Source organism: Python bivittatus, unplaced genomic scaffold (assembly GCF_059951505.1).
Source record: "Python bivittatus isolate LINGU-HERP-01145 unplaced genomic scaffold, Pbiv_v1 ctg000980_np1212, whole genome shotgun sequence".
Lineage (NCBI taxonomy): Eukaryota > Metazoa > Chordata > Lepidosauria > Squamata > Pythonidae > Python > Python bivittatus.
The window spans coordinates 62,515,174-62,534,210 of NW_028277125.1; the positions used below are offsets into that span (position 1 = coordinate 62,515,174).

General features: G+C 36.3%; 1 protein-coding gene across 2 annotated transcripts in view; it reads left to right on the forward strand.

Moving 5' to 3' along the window:
* The first annotated feature begins 225 nt into the window (after positions 1-225).
* MKI67 (marker of proliferation Ki-67) overlaps positions 226-19,037 on the forward strand; it is a 35,337-nt gene continuing 16,525 nt past the window's right edge. The window contains exons 1-12 of one of the 2 annotated variants that reach the window (XM_088131904.1): positions 226-318; positions 1,672-1,753; positions 2,952-3,066; positions 5,365-5,446; positions 5,550-5,665; positions 6,257-6,326; positions 7,262-7,340; positions 8,597-9,877; positions 10,182-10,420; positions 12,316-13,456; positions 13,641-13,756; positions 17,224-17,413. In XM_088131904.1, the coding sequence (XP_087988030.1) occupies positions 2,975-3,066; positions 5,365-5,446; positions 5,550-5,665; positions 6,257-6,326; positions 7,262-7,340; positions 8,597-9,877; positions 10,182-10,420; positions 12,316-13,456; positions 13,641-13,756; positions 17,224-17,413 (3,406 nt within the window). In that variant the 5' untranslated portion in view covers positions 226-318; positions 1,672-1,753; positions 2,952-2,974. Of the gene's footprint in view, positions 319-467; positions 570-1,671; positions 1,754-2,951; positions 3,067-5,364; positions 5,447-5,549; positions 5,666-6,256; positions 6,327-7,261; positions 7,341-8,596; positions 9,878-10,181; positions 10,421-12,315; positions 13,457-13,640; positions 13,757-17,223; positions 17,414-19,037 lie in introns of those variants that run through there. The other variant, XM_088131903.1, reaches the window with a different exon arrangement.

Consider the following 19,037-nt stretch of genomic DNA (forward strand, 5'->3'; position numbering starts at 1 on the left):
CACCATGTTCCGGCCGTTCCTAAAGACAAAACAAATCTTTGGACTCCTTTTTGCCTTTTGCCCTCCCGTTTGGCGGGAGACGCGCAGCTTCGGAAAAAAACAGACCTTCGTAGGTCTGTATCAGAATTGAAGCCCGTCCGGAGTCCCTATTGGATTACTTTTACGCCGACGTCATCCCACAGTCACCAATCAGAGCCCGCCGCCCTCTTTTAAAAAAACCGCAGGTTGTGACAGAACTGCGATGCTTGCGCTTAACAGACTCCAGGTCTACCCAAGGTCTGGATCGGCAAACGAGAGCGCAGGGATTCAGGAGAGCCGGTTCGTTTCCCGGAGACACAGGGGGAGGGGGGAGAGGGGATTCATTGTTGTCCTTCCGCTCGGAGCCGTCTTGAAAGTCGGCGGAGGGATATAGGTGAGGCGTGAGCGGCTGAGCAGGCGGGGAGGAGTCGGTGGTTTGAATGAGCGGAAGGGGGATTTGGCGCGCGCGCGCGGTGCTGCCTCGGAGATGCGAGGTGGACACGGGGGAAGGGTGGTCGTGCGTGTGCCGTGACGGGGAGCGCGCGGGGCAGGTAAGAGGCGCTTCGTCGGGGCGGGAACGGCGCGACTGCGGGGGAGGCTCGTTTTCCTTGAGGTTAAATGCTGAGCGAAGCGGGGCTGGGATGAGGACCCAAGGCTGATTGGCGGCGTCGGCGTCGTGCACCCTGAAAAGGGAGTCAAGTCCCAAAGGGCGGGGGGGGGGCGCAGCGGAAGTCTTACTGCGCTGTTGTCCGCGCTGTTGTCGTCGGCCTTGGGGCCAACTGAAATGCGTGGAGGTTCGGTGTGTTTAAAGAGGTGAGGGCTTGTCGGCTTCCTTGTTTCAGCGGAGCAAAGCTCGCGTGTGACCCATCGAGGGGGCATCTGCTACAGAAATACCGTCTCCAAGAAAAGGAGCGTTTATTTTTGCTGGCGTCCGGTGTAAAAAAGTTAAACTTCGGTCGTGGCTGGAGGTGAAAGCAGAGGAGGAGGAGGACAAATGAAGGAGCTGATTTTGTGCCTTATGAAATGGCAGCTGCTCTGTTAGGGTTTTGCCTTGCATCATGCAGTTCGGTGAGCGCTGGCAGAGGAAACGAGCTTTTGATGTAGGAAAACTTCTTTCCGCGATGTGGTATATGGTAATTGCGTGTGACATTCTGCAGCGGGTAATCGGCACAATAGCCTACAGAGCGCCACATGTAGCTCTGAATGGCTTTATCCTTGAATTTGGCTAATGGTCTATTAAATCATCCAAACCGATGTCCAATTAAAAACATTTCAAGGTGCAACTGCCTGGTTTCGGTATTCCAAACTCAGGTTAAGTTGCCCACATTCTGAGAGGTTTTACCTTGTCCTGAGAACCATACTGGTTTTATACCAAGGTCCATATAAAGTAAAGCCATTCTGTGAGTGTTTCGGGTTCTGTGATTTGCTTGTTATTTTAATTTATCTAACATTAGCTAATAAAATTGTATGTATTCTGTCTCTGCTGGTACTGCTGAACCTAGTTGAAGAGAGGGTTTAAGTACAAACTGAGAGACCAAGAGCCATTTTAGATGTAAGAAAAAGAGTAGCATTTGCAATAACTAGGTTTACTGCTTTTCCCTTTTTATTATGAAGGTGCTGGTTCCGTGTTAATGTGTGTTTTTTCTTTGATAGGGACTACTGTAGGTAGAGAAATGTAAACTTGCTGTACATGCAGGAAACTTCCTCATCATCCGATACCGCGGCATTTAATCAGGTAACTTCAAGCTTAAAACAGCTCCTTAGACACCCCAATTACCAGACTACCACCCACATTGCACATTGTCTTGTTTCTCAATGGCCGTCCCCCCTTCTGCTTTCACAAAGTGCCCTCAGAGTTCCGGTATACCTTAAGCCCAGTCCTAGCTCTCAACTAGGGAATAGTCCAGGCTCTCAAGGTTCAAGGCTGGGAATGTCTGAACATTTCGTGGGGAGTAGTTTATTGGGGATCAGCACTGATATAGTTCACCAAGTTCTCTGTCCTCAGTCTCATTCCACGCAACAGTACAGGTAGTCCTCAACTTACGACCATAGTTGGGACCAGAGCCTCTTTCACTAAGTGATACAGTCGTTAAGTGAATCACCACAGTCGTTAAGCGAATCTGGCTTCCTCCATTGACTTTGCTTGTTGTACATCCCCTGGGAAGGTTGCAAATGGCAATCTCATGACCCTGGAATGCTGCAGCTGTCATAAATACATTCCTGTTGCCAAGTGCCCAAATTTTGATCACATAACCATGAGGATGCTGTGATGGCTATAAGTGCAAGGAAAAGTCAGTTTTTTCTGCGCCATCATAACTTGAAACGGTCATTAAACAAATGGTCGTAAGTCAAGGACTACTTGTAAAAGGAATACCCACCAAATTTTTAAAGCCACTGAGATTGCTAACTATCCTGTTAATCCAGACAGATCTGAGATAATAAAATAAATAAGTAAATTTAAGAAGAAAACTTTTGCAGCCTACATTAATCCCTCTACACTACATTAATAGGTTATTGTAATTTTTCTTTTTCCACTTTCAATTTTACTCACATTTTTAGTTTTCTGGGTTTTTTAAATATTTGTTTATAGGTCATCTAACTAGTTAACAACTGTAAATAAGTTACCATTAAAGCAACTCCAAAAGAACCAACCAAACCAAAGCAAATGATCAAAGTAGAATTTTTGCAAGAAAAAATAGCAATTACTGTTGATTGTTTGCTTAGTTATGCATAAGCGTGACATTCTGCCTTCCAACTTCCTGAAATTGATTGAAAAAATAAGTTCAATTTTTTTCTATACACAATACCTGTGTCTTCAGTTGTAGTAGTAAAAGATATGTGCAACCCTGATTTTTCCACATCAAATGATACTTCGTCATCAAAGTATATTGAAATCTGTGCAGTAATTTTTATATATCTATTTTTTTCCTTAGAGGTAAGATACACAAATGAAAAAATGCCACTTTTTGGGAAAATTGTTGTTATCAAGAGAAATGGGACTGATGGAACTCATTTTCCACTCACTGCAAACTCTTGTTTGTTTGGAAGGTAAGATTTTAAATTGTGTAAGGAGTTTATTTGTGTAAGATTTTCATTATATAATTTGTGATGTTTGTCAAAGTAATGTCCTTTTTATAGCAGAATTTCAGATGGTGTCGTAACTAACTGCCTCACTACTTCATGGTGACTTCTATATAGTTTATAGTAGGCCATCAGTGCAGTGTATATTTCACAGAATGGATCAAATTCTGCTTTAGTATGTATCATTTAGGCAATATATTCTTCAATTTACTGGATTTCCATTAGTAGCGGATATCCCCTCCTCAGTTACTCCGTTAAAACAAAATTTCACTGTATTCTAAAGATTGGATTTTCTTGAGAATTGGCAGAAAAAATACTTTACTATAATATTTACTATGTATTTTTCTTCCATTTTTGAAATTCTCCTTTAAATTAGCGCAGCATGTAAAGTTCTAAACTTATTAACTAAGGGTTTTCAGTCACTCAGACAGGATCTAATAATCGGAAGCTGTTTTCTTATAATTTAAATTCCGGGCTTGCATTCTGGGATGATGGTGTTGTTTCAGGAATATGGAGAGCTATCATACCTTCCTGGTATCTTATTTTTCCAAGACTGAACAGTCCCATTACTTCAATTTTTTTTTAATAGGTCTTAGTTTTTAGTCCTCTAATCATCCTTGTTTCTCATTTCTGAATGTGTGCTAGTTACTGTAAGGCTGAGTGGGGTTCCCAGAACTGAACCCAATACTTGATATTCAGAATAAAGTGGAACAATTGCTTCCTATGTTTTAAAAACTTTCTTTCTCACGATAACAGTCTAAAACTGCATTTGCTTTTTGTGCAGTAATGTGATATTGTTGATTTATATTCAGCTTGTAAATGAACTACTATTATAAGATACATAGTACTTATTGTCCACCCATGTATTCTCAGCTCTAAACCTGTGAATTTGGTTTGTTTCCTAAGTGAAGAATTTTGCATTTGGCTCTGCAAAATTCTTCTTTGATGAGGAACTATTGATGAGCACACTTTAAGTATGATTTTTGAGTAAATTATGTATTCACTTACCTTTCATGCCATCCAACTCACAGTTAACTGGCTTGCTAATCAGAATGTCATGGGATACTTTATACATGTTCTGCTAAAATCAAGATATACTACCCAATAAAAATGAAGTTAGTTTGGCAAGAGATAATTTTCCTATGGTTTTCAAGCTGATTACATTTTTTCCCTAGTATTTTCCAAGATATTGATTTCAGACTGAATGGGGTGTAATTAAATGTGATTTACTGGACTTTTAAATTAATTTTAAAGCACAGATTTTTGGGAAAAGAGATGAATTATTAAATTTATAGGCAGGTGTCTAAATGTAAGGTTAATTCAGATTATTTTAAAATAATTTGCTTAACCATCATTTATTTCTCAATGGGCTTGTAGGTTTTTTACTACAGTACTGTCCAAGATGAGCCAAAGACCAGTGCGGTTTATGTCTGTTCAGAGTTGCATTTCCCTGATCTGATTTATTTCAGATGTATTAGCAGAGGAAGAAAGGCTCACCAAACAGTGCAGGAATCACTGAGAAACATATGAAACATATTTATAGACAGTGCAAGTTGCAATTTATAGTATAATTTGTGTCCCTTTACTTTGTAATAATAAGGAATAGATATTGAAATAATCACCTTTCTGAAAATATGCCATTGGGTTTCCCCCCCCAACAGAGAGTGTGGTTGTATTTCAAACCTAATAGACTCTTTCCATACGTTCCGCAACATTTTGATTCATTTTGTATGAAGGATGGCCTGAAAATAAAACATTCTTCAAACTGACCTGCAGTGGGCTATACTTTGTTCTATTATACCTCTCTGTATCACAGAACTATAAACGTTGGCATTTCCTTCTTAAGGGTATATAGGAAGTCCTAAACAAGCCTTGCTTTGAGGCTTTGAAATAGCATTTTTTCTGGATATTCATCTTTTTTTATTGGTTTTTCATTAAAAAAGGTCACATTACAAGACAGTTCATTTAGGATATACCAAAAATTAAATTATTTACAAATACACAATATATGCAATCCACTATTGTTTTATATGAATGCCTATTTAAAAAATTAAAAAAGCTGGGTCTAATTTAAAATTAAATACGTCTTTTAGAAGCTCCTAAAACTAAGGTTGCCTCAATGCATCTTCAGCAAAAGTTGCCTTGTTACACTAGGTGGAAATGAGTCAGAGAGAGGACTAGAGATCACAACATGTTTTAAGAGAAAGTATATAGTTACATAATCTGCAATTATAAACTTGTAAATTATTTGATTATGTTTTAAAGGAAAAAAGAATGTGATATTCGAATCCAGATGCCTCAGGTTTCTAAAGAACATTGTAAAATTGAGATCAATGAAAATAAGGAGGTATGTATTATTATTTTTGGTACTTGTACAATCCTAATATTTCTGGTACTTGATTTTTATTTATTGAACTGGATATACATATTTTATACCTTGGTATTTTTAGGCAGTGCTGTTTAACTTGAGTTCTACGAATCCAACACAGCTAAATGGGAATCAATTTCAGGATCCCAAACACTTAAATCATGGGGATGTACTAACAATTATTGATCGTTCTTTCAGGTATGTAACAATGATATAGCTAAATATGAGTGTGCTAGAAATAGGCTGTGTCAGCCATTGCTTTTTACAAACCTAAAGATCAGGGAGTTTAAAATGATTTGATTCATAGGGAAACTCCCCAGACAAGAAAAAGGATTATATAAAGAGTATCTGAACTAGATAATACAACTAGAAAGGAAAGGAATAAACATAGGACATAGTTGAAGTCATGAGGTCAAATGTGAGCAAGGGAGAGAAGCAATTAACGGTTTTATGTTAGAATTTGTATGGTAAAAAGGTATGTTTGTGGGTAGTAGATATTTTCTGCTCCCTCCATTCCAAACATTAAAAGGACTTCACATTTACTCTGAGGATGTTTTGAGTAAATTTTACCAATTCAAAATTCTAGTCAGATGTTTTAGCCTTTTAATTTCTCACATTATTCTTAAGATATGGAAAGAAGTAAAACTTAGTATAATTCTGCACTTTACTAGTGTTGGAGTTGGAAACAGTGACAATTTTGAATAAAGAGGAGGATTTAATAACTTCTTGAAGTCTTAATTACTTAAAATTGGATTAATTTTAGATTTAGCAATGTTTGTACTTCAACAGGTTTGAATATCCACCTCATCCACTTCCTCAGAAGAGACTTTCTAGATCTCAAGAGAAGGAAACATTACAGGTAAAATCAAAATCATTATCTTTGCCTTGTTGGTGTTAGGAAAGTTAAGAAATTTTCTCTGGCCTGTTACTCCCATTGTTTTCTACAAGAAAAAACAGAGGGAGTTTGTGCTGTAACTTGACACTTGATTTATGAAAGGTTATTAATAGTTTCTCTACACTGTGATGAACTGGGTTAGGGTTAAGTTAACCAATTAAAAGTAAGACAAAATCTGTAAGATTTTAGGATGAACTTAAGAATGGGTGTAAAAATGAAACCCTTTAAACCTTGAGAAGGGAAGGGAGAGTCTGTTAAGTCCAGATTTACATTATTTTAATCAAATTATGTCAGTTACATAATTAGACGAGTGATTGTTAAACTGTTAAAGAATTGTTAAAGAAGTTTGTTAAACTGATCTTTTACTGTAGTTTTATATCAGCGGAATGTTGAAAGAGGAGGCAATAAATGTGTCCCTGAGATTTAGACAGAATGGCATCAGTTTTTGGATGGTCTGAATCTAATCTTCTTAATTAGAATTTACCTCAGCAGTATTATTGAAAGCTTAGATTCTGCATGATGTATCTGCGCAGCACCTATATTCACAGAACCACTGTAAATATTAGTTCTTATACATAGTAACTTAGTGCTTTTGAATGGCGCCTCTGGGAATTCATGGATGCTCACGAGTTTTTGGAAAGCACAGTAATGCTTTACCCAATAGCTGTCCATACTGAATTCTAAAATGTTCGTTTTTTAAAGTTTTGAGTTAGTCCTGAGAATGGTGGAGCGCATGGTAGTCTTGCTGCAGAGAAGAGGCGAATGAAATATTGCAGTGTATTTCAGTGGTTTATTCTAATAAGTTACCAATGGAAACTTGCTTTACAAGAAAAAAAAAATGGCAAGCTTAAAAGAAGTATTAAATTCCTTGCTCTGTTGCATTCTTTGCAAATTTACAGATTCTTCATGTTCAGCATATGCAACAGGTGGAGTTGCTGCATCCTCAAAACTCAGATTATAAAAGCTCTCCAATTACTGGTTGGTAAAAAGTTTGTTTGCTTTTTATATAAATCTATCTATCTCCATTCAATCATGTCTGATTCTCGGAGACTGGCTGGACAAGTCCCTGAGGTTTTCCTGACAAGGTTTTTCAGGAGTGGTTTGCCATTGCCTCCTTCCTAGGGCTGAGAGAAAGTGAGTGGCCCAGGGTCACCCCGCTGGCTTTGGGCCTAAGGGGGGGACTAGAAGTCATGGTCTCCCGGTTTCTAGCCTGGAGCCTTAACCACTACACCAAACTGGCTCTCTATCATTATATAAAGGACTGTTTTTACTAATAAAAAAAGATGTACTTAGAAGTGAGTAGTAAAACAGATCAAAGCAAACATTGGGAATTTGCTGTTAAAATACATGAATGGATATGGTTTAATCTGTGATTTGAAGTTTTTTCTGAGCTTGTAAGTGACCCAGTCTCTAAGTACACTCTAAGTCATGATAATTGTTGAGAAACAGGCCATTGTTAAAATTATATTAGAAATATTTCACAGCTGGTTATGTTTTAGAGAGTAACCCATATATTTTCCTATCAATGAAATAAATTTTATAAAATCGTTTATGAACACATCTGCTATTCCTTAAACTTCTCTAATCAGAACCATGCTTAAGGAATGGGAGAGTGGTAAGGTCTGTTGAAGAAAAACTGATTATTATATCATTATTACTTTTAATATATTTTGCAAATTGCAAATTATAGTCTGCTTGCATATGCTTATACTACATTGTTAGGCATCTACAAATGAAATGTAACTTATTTTTGTAAGTTTTGATTCTTTGAACCTAAATGATAGGATTGTGCAAGTCCTTTGAAGGAGGTGCCTTGTAATGTATGCAGGTTTGTACAAAGCACCTCTTTAGATCAGTAAAGTAGCCATATAGTTTTCCAGGTTCATGCAGCTGCTACATAAACTGCTTCTAGCTATTACCACTGAGAACAATTTCAAAGAGAAGTGGCTGGGCAGTCACAAGCATGTGGAGGTTGTTGGAACAAGTTTACAAAGCTGTTGCATGAGACTGGAAAAAATGCTTTCTGATTTGAAAAGAGATGCTTTGTACACACCCCTATGTGTTGTTAAGCACCTTTTTTTAAGGACTTGTGGAGCTCTGCTTAATAATTCTTTGAAAATAACTTTACTTTCTGATTAGTACTTTATCTGTGTAGTACTTCAAAAATACTTTAAATTTTATTCAAGAAAACATTTAAATTTTTTTTTAAATGTGCTTATTTTGTATTTCTGTAGGCAAGAAGCTTGAAATTCATCCTCTTAGCAGCAATGAGAAAAGAACTCAAGAACAATACAGTACACCTGAATTTAAGTATAAAATGCACAACACTGAAGAAACAAATGAAATGTCTCCTTTTAGCAAACTTTATGAATTAATGAAACATGAAGGTGGTACAGACAATATAAAGGAAGATACTGGTAATGAGACCTTGCTGGAAGATGTATTACATTCAACATCTAGGAGGTCCTCAGTGAGTCAAGCAAAGCTGACTAAAGGTGAACATTCTGAAGATAGCAAAATTCAAGAAAAGGGTGGTATAATAGCAAATCCAGTGCCAATACTCTTTGAAGAGAAGAACTCTGAAAAATCATCAAGTATTCAAAGCTGTGGTATGAAACAGAAACAAGAGTGTGACGGTACAAATCAGTCAGATGTCAAGGACATAGAATATAATGAAGTGGGGAAAAGCCAAATAATCAAAAGTGCTAGTAACTATGCATGTTTTAAAACAAATCGGCAGAATGCACAGCATTTCCCTGAATCATGTTGTATAGTGTCATTGGACTATACAGAAAAGGCTAGATGCCTTAACAAGATTAATTTAACAGATGCTTTCACATCTGTAGAAAATATTTTGCCCAAACCAAAGTCTAGCAGAGATTGTACTCAAAGTTATTCCAGTCCATGTTCTAAAAACTCTCGAAGATCTTCAAAGTCCAGAAGGTCATGGGTTGAAATGGATTCACTGAACAGAACAAAGAGCTCTGGAGAAATGGAAGAGCATTCTGTACAAATTAGTACAGAGCAACCTGAATCTGATGTTTTGATTGAAAATGTATATTCTAAAACAAATGAAAATAGGGAACTGGTCACAGAAACAACACAAAATCTGAAAGATTCAGAAGATGGAAATTCTAGTACTGTTTTCAGTTCACTTCATTTTAATACTAGTAAAAACTGCAATAGCAGTATTGAACTAAATAAAAATGTTTCAAAAGAATATTCTTGTGTAGAGGCAATAGGTACAGACAAATCAGTAATAATCCCTGCAGATCCTTCCCAAACTAGTGGAATAATGGCAAATCAGATACCTGAAAAAAACCTGGGAACAGGCTGTCCTACAAATGAGAATAAAATAAAAATATCAATAGAAGGCCATGAGCAGAATGTTAATATGAAAAATAACATACCTGCTTTTTCCAGTTCTTATGAAAGTAATGTCCGAATATCAGCTAAGGATGATGCTGTTTTTGAAATGAATTTGTCATCTCCACTTAAAGTAATCAAAAAGTCAGGTAAATATAATTACTTTCTATACCAAAAATGTTATAATTGTTATTTGCGGTCTCTAGTAACTTTTGGTTAAATAAAAATAATTTTGTTTATTGTTTTTGTTAACTAGCTTTTCTGTCAGTAATTGGTGTGGTTACCATAAACACAGAGGTATTAGTGCCTTGGTTAAGATGGAAAATACTGATATTAAAATTTTAAAAATTAAAAAAATTTCAAATTAATTGTATTTTGAGTGCCAACTTTTAAATTTTATTAATGTTATAAGATGATGTGTTCACTTTGTTATAATTTACTCTTCACTCATAGAGGCTAAGAAATCTCAAAAGCGTAAAGGTACAGAACTAGATTTACTAGTCCAACCATTTGGAAAGAGGAAGAGAGTTTCTTTTGGTGGCCAACTGAGTCCTGAACTCTTTGATAAGCGTTTACCTCCAAACTCGCCACTTAAAAAGGGGGCCATTCCAGCAAGACTAAGCATGCCGTTTGGAAACTCACCTCGAGCAGTTCTGAAAAAGACTTCAGAATTAAGGCAGGCTCTAATAAAGGTACCTGATTGATTAATTGATTGAACAACTGATTGGTAGGAATATCTACATTGTAACCAAAGAGTTGCTCTTGTTCTCATGTCAATCTGTATGCATATGTTTATCTAAACTTCACTTTTCTTCCTCAAACTGGAAACTTTGTATTTTAAATAATTGTTCTTTATAAATGTGTTCAAACAATTGATCAGAAATTTTAAATCATACGGGACTTAGAAATGTTTTTTTGGGGGGAGGAAGGATGTAAGCTATATCCTTAGGAGATCAAAACTACCCAATTTTTTTTTAAGTATATCTCCCCTAGAATTCCTTCTGCAAAGGGCTGATGGTAGATTGCACCTCTCTGAGTGCTTCTTTCCCCCTGTTTAATGATTTTGCGAGTTTATTTCTAAATCTGTTCATAAAATATTTGATGCATATTTTATTGTTAGAAACTCCCAAAGCAAACATGGGTAAGTTTCACATATAAAAAAACTGAAATACTATCAAGCAGAGATACAAGTAGCCATCTTTGGCTATTATCTGTGGATGACCTACAAATGTAAATATATTTTGGTAGGCTTATGTAATGTATTATTTGAAATTAGAATTCATAATATTGACTTCTTTTACCTTTAAATTAGAGCATTTTCAGAGTAATAAAGAACAAAATTCATTTTAAAAGCTTAGCAAATATTTATTTGAGAAAAAACAAATTTCATAAAAAGATTTTCACAAAAGAGTGGAGAACTTGAAATGTTTGTAGAAACTTGGAAAGTAACAAATGCATCCAGAACTTTCTCACTCTGGAGACAGTGTTCTAAGAAAGCCTCTTCCAGGGCTAGACTGTATCTGGAACATTATGAATCACTCCTTGCTCTGGATGATTTACTTCCAGAAAACTGCCAGACCATCTCCGGGTTGGGCGGATCACTGTGGTCAGTATGAAGAATGGGACATAATGCCTAAAAGTAGCTGTCTCCTTTTTATATACTGCTGCTTCACATCTTTTCACAGGTTCATAAAGTAGCTATGTTATAGATTCGTAAAGAAGTTAATTTTAGTTTATGCTGAAAGAAATTAGCAAATGAAAAAGGTGCAGGAATAGGTATAGTGAGTATTTATTTGATCTTTATACCATCACAGTCTTGTGACAGTCAGTGGATACAATATTGCAGTAAAAGCAACAGAATCAAAACAATATACAATCCAAATTGCAAAATCAAAACCGAAGTGGGAGAGAAGAATAACAAGCTGATGTTATTGAAAGGCTCTTTAAAAAAATCTTAATTTTAAATAACTTCCTAAACTGTGGAGTCCCTGGGATTCTCTGAGCTTGGTTGTTTTTTTTGCAGGTCTTTCGTTACCTGGCTAGGTAACATCTTCAGTGCTGGAAGGGAGTAGGGTTTGCTCTCTGTTACTTTCTAAACTATTACAGAGGGATCCAGTTTGTTCTCAGAGGGAACCACTTCCCATTGTGTTGGTGTTGCTACAAAAAAGAAAGAGCCCCTTCCTACATGATCTAACAGGGTGGGTGGAATCTGGTTAGAGGAGGCTCTCCCATAGATACTAAAGTGCCAAGTTATGAAGGACATTATGGGTTAACACCAGCACTTTAAATTGTACTTGAAGCTGAACTAGTAACCAGTGCAGAGTATGCAATATAAGTGTAATATGCTCCCAACATTGGAAACTAATTAAGACACGTGCTGCCCCACTCTGGACTAATTGTAATGTCCTCATAGTCTTCAAAGGCAGCCCCCTACAAAGTGCACTATAGCAGCCATATGGTTTTCTTGTGAAAACCTAATTGTTCAGTTCGTTTTTCTGACAAGTTCTGAAGGAAAGAAGGAGACATGGTTTTTGTTCATAAAAAACTAATGTTTAATTTTTTGTGTTACCTATTTGTTTTTCTGCAGGGTTCCTCTGAGAGGAAGCAACAGGAAAATACTGTGCCAAAGCAGGCTGCCTCACATAGTGTGCTGCAAAGACAAGAATGCTTCTTTGTTCCTCATGTTGCAAGCCAATCTTCCAAGGATGAAAAAGCCACTGCACAAGAAATGCATGTGAATAGGTTATCCACTGAAGTTAAAAAAACAGAATGTGACGAACCAGAATCTAAAGCCCTTCCGTCATTGAGGAGGAGCAAACCAAATACGCCAAGGAGAAGTTCTATGCTTGGAAAAGGTGGAGCTATGGATGAAGAAGTTACTGCACAAGAGATGCATGTGAATAGCTTATTCACTGAAGTTAAAAAAACAGAATGTGACGAACCAGAATCTAAAGCTGCTTCATCATTGAGAAGGAGCAATCCAAATACTCCAAGGAGAAGTTCTATACTTGGGAAAGGTGGAGCTATGGATGAAGAAGTCACTGCACAAGAGATGCATGTGAATAGCTTATTCACTGAAGTTAAAAAAACAGAATGTGATGAACCAGAATCTAAAGCCTTTCCGTCATTGAGGAGGAGCAAACCAAATACTCCAAGGAGAAGTTCTATGCTTGGGAAAGGTGGAGCTATGGATGAAGAAGTCACTGCACAAGAGATGCATGTGAATAGCTTATTCACTGAAGTTAAAAAAACAGAATGTGATGAACCAGAATCTAAAGCCTTTCCGTCATTGAGGAGGAGCAAACCAAATACGACAAGGAGAAGTTCTATACTTGGAAAAGGTGGAGCTATGGATGAAGAAGTTACTGGACAAGAGATGCATGTGAATAGCTTATTCACTGAAGTTAAAAAAACAGAACGTGATGAACCAGAATCTAAAGCCCTTCCGTCGTTGAGGAGGAGCAAACCAAATACGCCAAGGAGAAGTTCTATGCTTGGGAAAGGTGGAGCTATGGATGAAGAAGTCACTGCACAAGAGATGCATGTGAATAGCTTATTCACTGAAGTTAAAAAAACAGAATGTGACGAACCAAAATCTAAAGCTGCTTCATCATTGAGAAGGAGCAATCCAAATACTCCAAGGAGAAGTTCTGTACTTGGAAAAAGTGGAGCTATGGATGCTATTCGATCTAAAATACGAAGTGGTGCTTCTAAAGCCAACCTAATAGGTGTGTTATAATTGTTTTTGTAGACTGTTCTACAAAAACAGAATTAAATTTTGTAAATTTGATAATTTATAAAGACAGAATTAAACCTTTTAGATTGCAAATATAGTATGACATGGTTGTATAGCAGATATTTTATGTGTTAAAAATGATTATGGTGAATAATCTTCAACAATTGTCATTCTAGTTGCAAAGTCTTGGGCAGAAGTAGTGAAACAAGGTGTCCGAAAACTACAACTGAAGTCTGCTTCAAAACAGGGCTTTAAAAGATCAGCAAAGAAGATGCCTTCAAAATCATCAAAGGTATAGCCAAAACAGATGCCTGTATAAGTAATAGCTTTTTTTTCCAACTGCTGGACTTCAAAAATCTGGACTCTAGTACTGGGGAGATCTTTTTGTGCTCTACTTGTATAAAATCCTAAATTCAATCTCTAGTATTTCCAGATACAAGTGCTTACATTTTATTAATGGAAAATCATCAACAATGCTAATAGACGCTTATGGGGTAGTTTGAATAATTCAAGGTCTTTAAGACAGTTTAAGATCTTTTACTTTTAATTGATGGCAGTATGTTCTATTGCTGCATTCTCTTGAAGAATGAAAATATGAAAATGACCTGAATTGCCATGATGAAATATAAAAGTAGAAATGGACAACTTGGCTATTTCTAAAATTAAAATGAGTTGGGGAAGATAATGGATCAATTATATGTGTGATAAAAAAACAATAGAAAGAAAGCATGTCTAGAGACCGTGAAATAAGCAGAGTATGGCTATTACCCATAGGCAAAATTTAGCAATTTCAAAGAGCCATGCTTGTCACTCAAAACATAGTTGTTAAGTAAAGTAGGCTGAATACTCTTTAAAAATTGCTGCCAAACAGCTGAAATATCTTCACAAATCTAAAATTTCACTGGTTTTTTTGCGGAAAGGCAAAAGACTGGTGGCTTTCACAGTAAGGGTGAGATTAAAAAAATAAGCTGAAATTGATTAACTAAAATATATGTCAGCAGCAGACAACTATCCAAAGTAGTTTAGTTACTGAAATAAGGTATATTTTGTGATAAAAATGTTGAACAAATATTGATAATTCCAAATTTCATCATATTAAGAATGTATTGATGAAATGAACTTGATACTTCTAAATGTGATAGAGTTATCACAATCCTAATATAAGAACTTACATATTTTTAGTATTTCTGAATGATGAAACAATAGAAATAATAAGTATGATTGAAGTAGCCTTTCAGTTACTATACTGCTTTTCAAACAAAGGGACTTTTCAGTGTATTATAAGAGAAATGACCGAAGAACTACTGAGATGAAGACTCACTATGTGCTGTTTCTGCTGAACGGCCAAAGGTTTAAAAAGAAATTTAGGTAAAATGCTGAAAATGCTTTCCACGCATGGCAAAAGTTTCTGACATTGCTCTGTAGCAGGGCCCAAAATACAGCTGTGCCCAATGAGACTAACAGTACTTTGCTTCAGGATGCTAGGGAGTGACACTGGCACTGTAATTAAAATAAAACTGCCCATAAGACCACACATTCTGTCCCCTTAGTGAAAAGTCTCCAAGCAATTGATATCAACTGACCTATAGCCCATCGAGCATATGAGTGAGGATGTTTAGCCTACCTTATGTGCAGCTAGTGAAAGTTACATTGTTCCCTTTCCATCAAAGAGGGGCTGCACTAAGAATTGTATTATTTTATTGTGTATACAGAAAAAGAAAACTGTCCTAGCCACAGATGTGGGTGGCTTAATTTTTCAGCAGAAAAATAATCCTAAACGAATTAGTAATAATGAATGGATGCCAAGTGAAAATACAAATTTAGACACACTTGTAATTTCAAGATTTAAATGAAGTGTTTTTAAAGTTTATTCCTAGTAAATTTGTGAGAGAAATAGTTATAATTGATTTGAGTCTTAGTGGAAGAAAATTATTTGTAAAAGTTTAAAAATCATATATACTTATGTTTATAATTCAAATTTTTATGTTTATGTGTTCTTGTAGGTTCCTTTTTATAAGGGATAATGGCAACCAGGCAGACATCAACTTTATATTCCAAAAAGTCCTTATTGTTCAAATATATAGAGTCCTTTCCCATACTAAAGGCAATAGCTTTTTATTTGTATCCATTTTAAACCTTACCCTTTACATTTCTAAAGGTTTGCCCTTTATCTTATTTTAACTTAATTCCTTTTTTGTTTAACACTTTATTGATTCTTTTATTGTTTTTCAACTTAGCTTTTAGATTTTTATCACTTTGAGTATCTCTCCTTTATCTCTCCTGTTTCCCCCAGAATGACTTGTCTTGCTTGTTCCAGTTTTTTCCTTCAGGCACCTTGTCTAAGATTGGAGGCTCAAAGTAGAATACCAGTCACCCTCGTTCTGTTGATGCTACACACCCCTTCCCATCTCCCTTTCTCTCATCCTTCACACTTGTCCCAACAGTCTGTGTGGGAACTCTCCTTTGTATGTGGGAATTTATTTTACCAGCTTTCTTGTCCTGGCCTCTTGTGGATTCCATGTAGCTACTTCCCAGCTCCTCCTCTTTCTGGTCCTGGCAATTAATGGAGACTTAATGTATTATTAATGGACTTTGCATAACAAAGGGTTGGGCGAAATGCAAGACTGTTCTTCTTCCCAGTCTTCTCTCCCAGGTCAGCTTTGCCTTGAACTTCTGAGGCTTTCAGTCTGCTGGAGTACTGACTGTATCTTCTCTGCTTGTGTCTTACCTACATAAACCCAGCAACCTCCCTTCCACAGCCCATCACTTTCTCCTAGAAATGTCTACTGAGCCTTGAGGTGCTTATTTTCTATGAGCTTTGTAACTTTTGTCCTTTTTGCCAATTTAATGCTGACAGGAAGACTCTTCTCTAAATATATAGCTTTACTTCACTGCTAGATCTTATCTGCCCCTATTTAATACTCCTCAGCTCCACCTCCCCACTTCCAGGATTATATGTGTCATAGCATCTCCCACAGGAGAATATATTCTAACAGGTGGCTTATATTCTTAGAGAGAAGCAGGTGGAGACTGGCTTTTCACAGTTGCCTACTTGTGTTTAAAACTCTTCTGAAGAACATTAAAAAATTCTCTTTTTTCCCCTTATGAACTGCACTGACTTAACTATTCCTAAGATGGTCCAGTAATTTTTCAGAAGTAAATCTTCTGAAACTATAAGTGACCATATCTTGAATGCAACAAACTGCTTCCTTTTCTGGCAGATTTCTTTAAAAAAATATTGGGTTAGTGTTGTCTGGAAGGGAAAAAGAAGTTTCCGGTGTTCCCTGGAACTTCTGCCCCCAGAATGTTGAGTCTGCACATTGTTTTTCTCCCTCAAATATATATTGAAAGGGGATTGTGTTGATCATTCTTAGGGCCCCAGATTTTTTTTAAGCATGCCAGAAAACCTGGTGCAGTTTCAGCCTATGATTCAGATCTGATGGGATGGCTAGAAACAATCAGGGAGACATCTCACCCCCTTCTAAGTTAGAGGGTGATAAATATACAACTTGATAAAGAAAAAGCAAATGCGGGGGACAGCTTTTTATACTGAGCCATGACTGAAAAATATGTATATATGCTCTTTTATAAACATGTATATGTAAAATGGCCAGTTTCAACTTTTCTCAAAAAATCACATATATTCCCCAGAATTGAAGTAAATGTGAAATCTCCTGTTATCACTAGAATTTTTAATTTATTTTTGTATATACAGTAGCATGTTTTATTAAACTGATTTTTAATATATTCTGCTTTTAGAATACCAATTTATTAAAAACACCAGAAAGAAAAATCAGCGGTCACTTTACAACAGGCCATGCAAATTCTCCTGCTCCAGTTGTGATTGGAAAAGCTCATACTGGAATTGTGAATATAACTGCACAAATTCCTAAAGTGGTGATCAATTATCCTTTGAAACAGCATTATGACTTCAGTGAAAGTTTTACAGGTAAACTTTTAGACTTCTTTTAAAACAGATTGGTGTGCCAAATGGCATGAGTTCATGTTTCCTGTTTAAAAATAGATATGTCATAGAGGAAAAAACTTGTGTGTTATACGATAAACTATTTTGTATAACTGTGACACTGTAGAGACGGCAATATGTAATATTTAACTAGAAGGTAACAGTATTATAATAGTTTTTTGGAGATTCAGAACATTTTCGTCCTACAGCTTAGAATGTCATTTATTTATTTATTTACTTATTTCAATTTACTGTATATGGCCACCCATCTCAACATAGTGACTCTGTAGCTTACAGCAGTTAAAAACACAAACAACAGCAAACTAAAATATATAACCAGCAGCCAAGGTAAAAACCAATCAAACAACAATTAACATTGCCATCTCATGGGCTTAAATTGACAATCCCGCTACATGGGAACAGAAACATGCTTTCAGGGTCTTGTGAAAGGTCAGCAGGGTCAGGTCCAATCTAATATCTGTGGGAATGATGTTCCATACTGTAGGTACCACGACAGAAAAGGCTCACTTCTTGGGTCTTTTCTAACCCCCTTCTAACTTAGAGGGTGATAAATATACAACTTGATAAAGAAAAAGCAAATGGGGGGGGACAGCTTTTTATACTGAGCCATGAGTGAAAAATATGTACATATGCTCTTTTATAAACAATAGATGCTGATAATTCATTTTCCTGATTTTCATAAGACATTAGGGCAGTATCTGTGTACTGTTGATACAACAACTGATGATGGATGGCTATAGTACCACTATGAATTGCATATTATTGTTTCAGGAAAAGTACCTTGGAGCACACAGGCACACAAAATAGTATATCCAACTCTTTAAAGCAGCTATATATTTTCCTGGAAGTGTATGGCTCCTTTTCTGATCTATATGATGCAGATGCTTTAAAGAATTGTAAAAAAGTGTTCTTCATTCTACACACTAGGCACATCTGTTAAATGTAGTAGGTATCTACAAAATGTTTTTATCTTGAAATATTTGCCCTCAAACGATTTCTTATGGATAGATAAGATGAGCTCCGTGTGTGTTGTGCTGTGGTTCTGCAGGCAAATAATGTAAATGAATTTATGTGATAGTTTGCTTCATGAAGATACTGCTAAGTCTGTTGAGGTTGTATAAATGAAAATATCACATCACATTTAAACCTTGGTGTGCGTGTTCTTGTATTTGTCATCTTAATGTTTTAAAGCAATTCAGAAGTATTAGCAACTTTATTTTTGAGGTGAGCAGCCATCTATGTTTGTAAGCTAAAATAACATGGTTGCACTTGAACAGTCCGCAAAGACCAAAAAAGTGCATACAGAAAATTGGCCAAAGAGATTATTTGTTTAAAAAACCCTCAAAATATCAATAAAGAGGGGAGGGCATAAACTAATGAAAGGAACCTTAAAGAGATCAGCCATTTTCTTTGTTCTATAATCTTTTGTATAGGTGATGCAGGATATTTAGCTAACAAAAGTTTATCTGGCTTTTCTATTGAGAATAGTCTTGGGGGGAGGGAGGTTGGAGTGATAATATTTTAATAGATTTTTTTTTTCCCTTTGGTGAAAACACCCGTTCTCCCACTGCTTTGGGGGAGATTGATT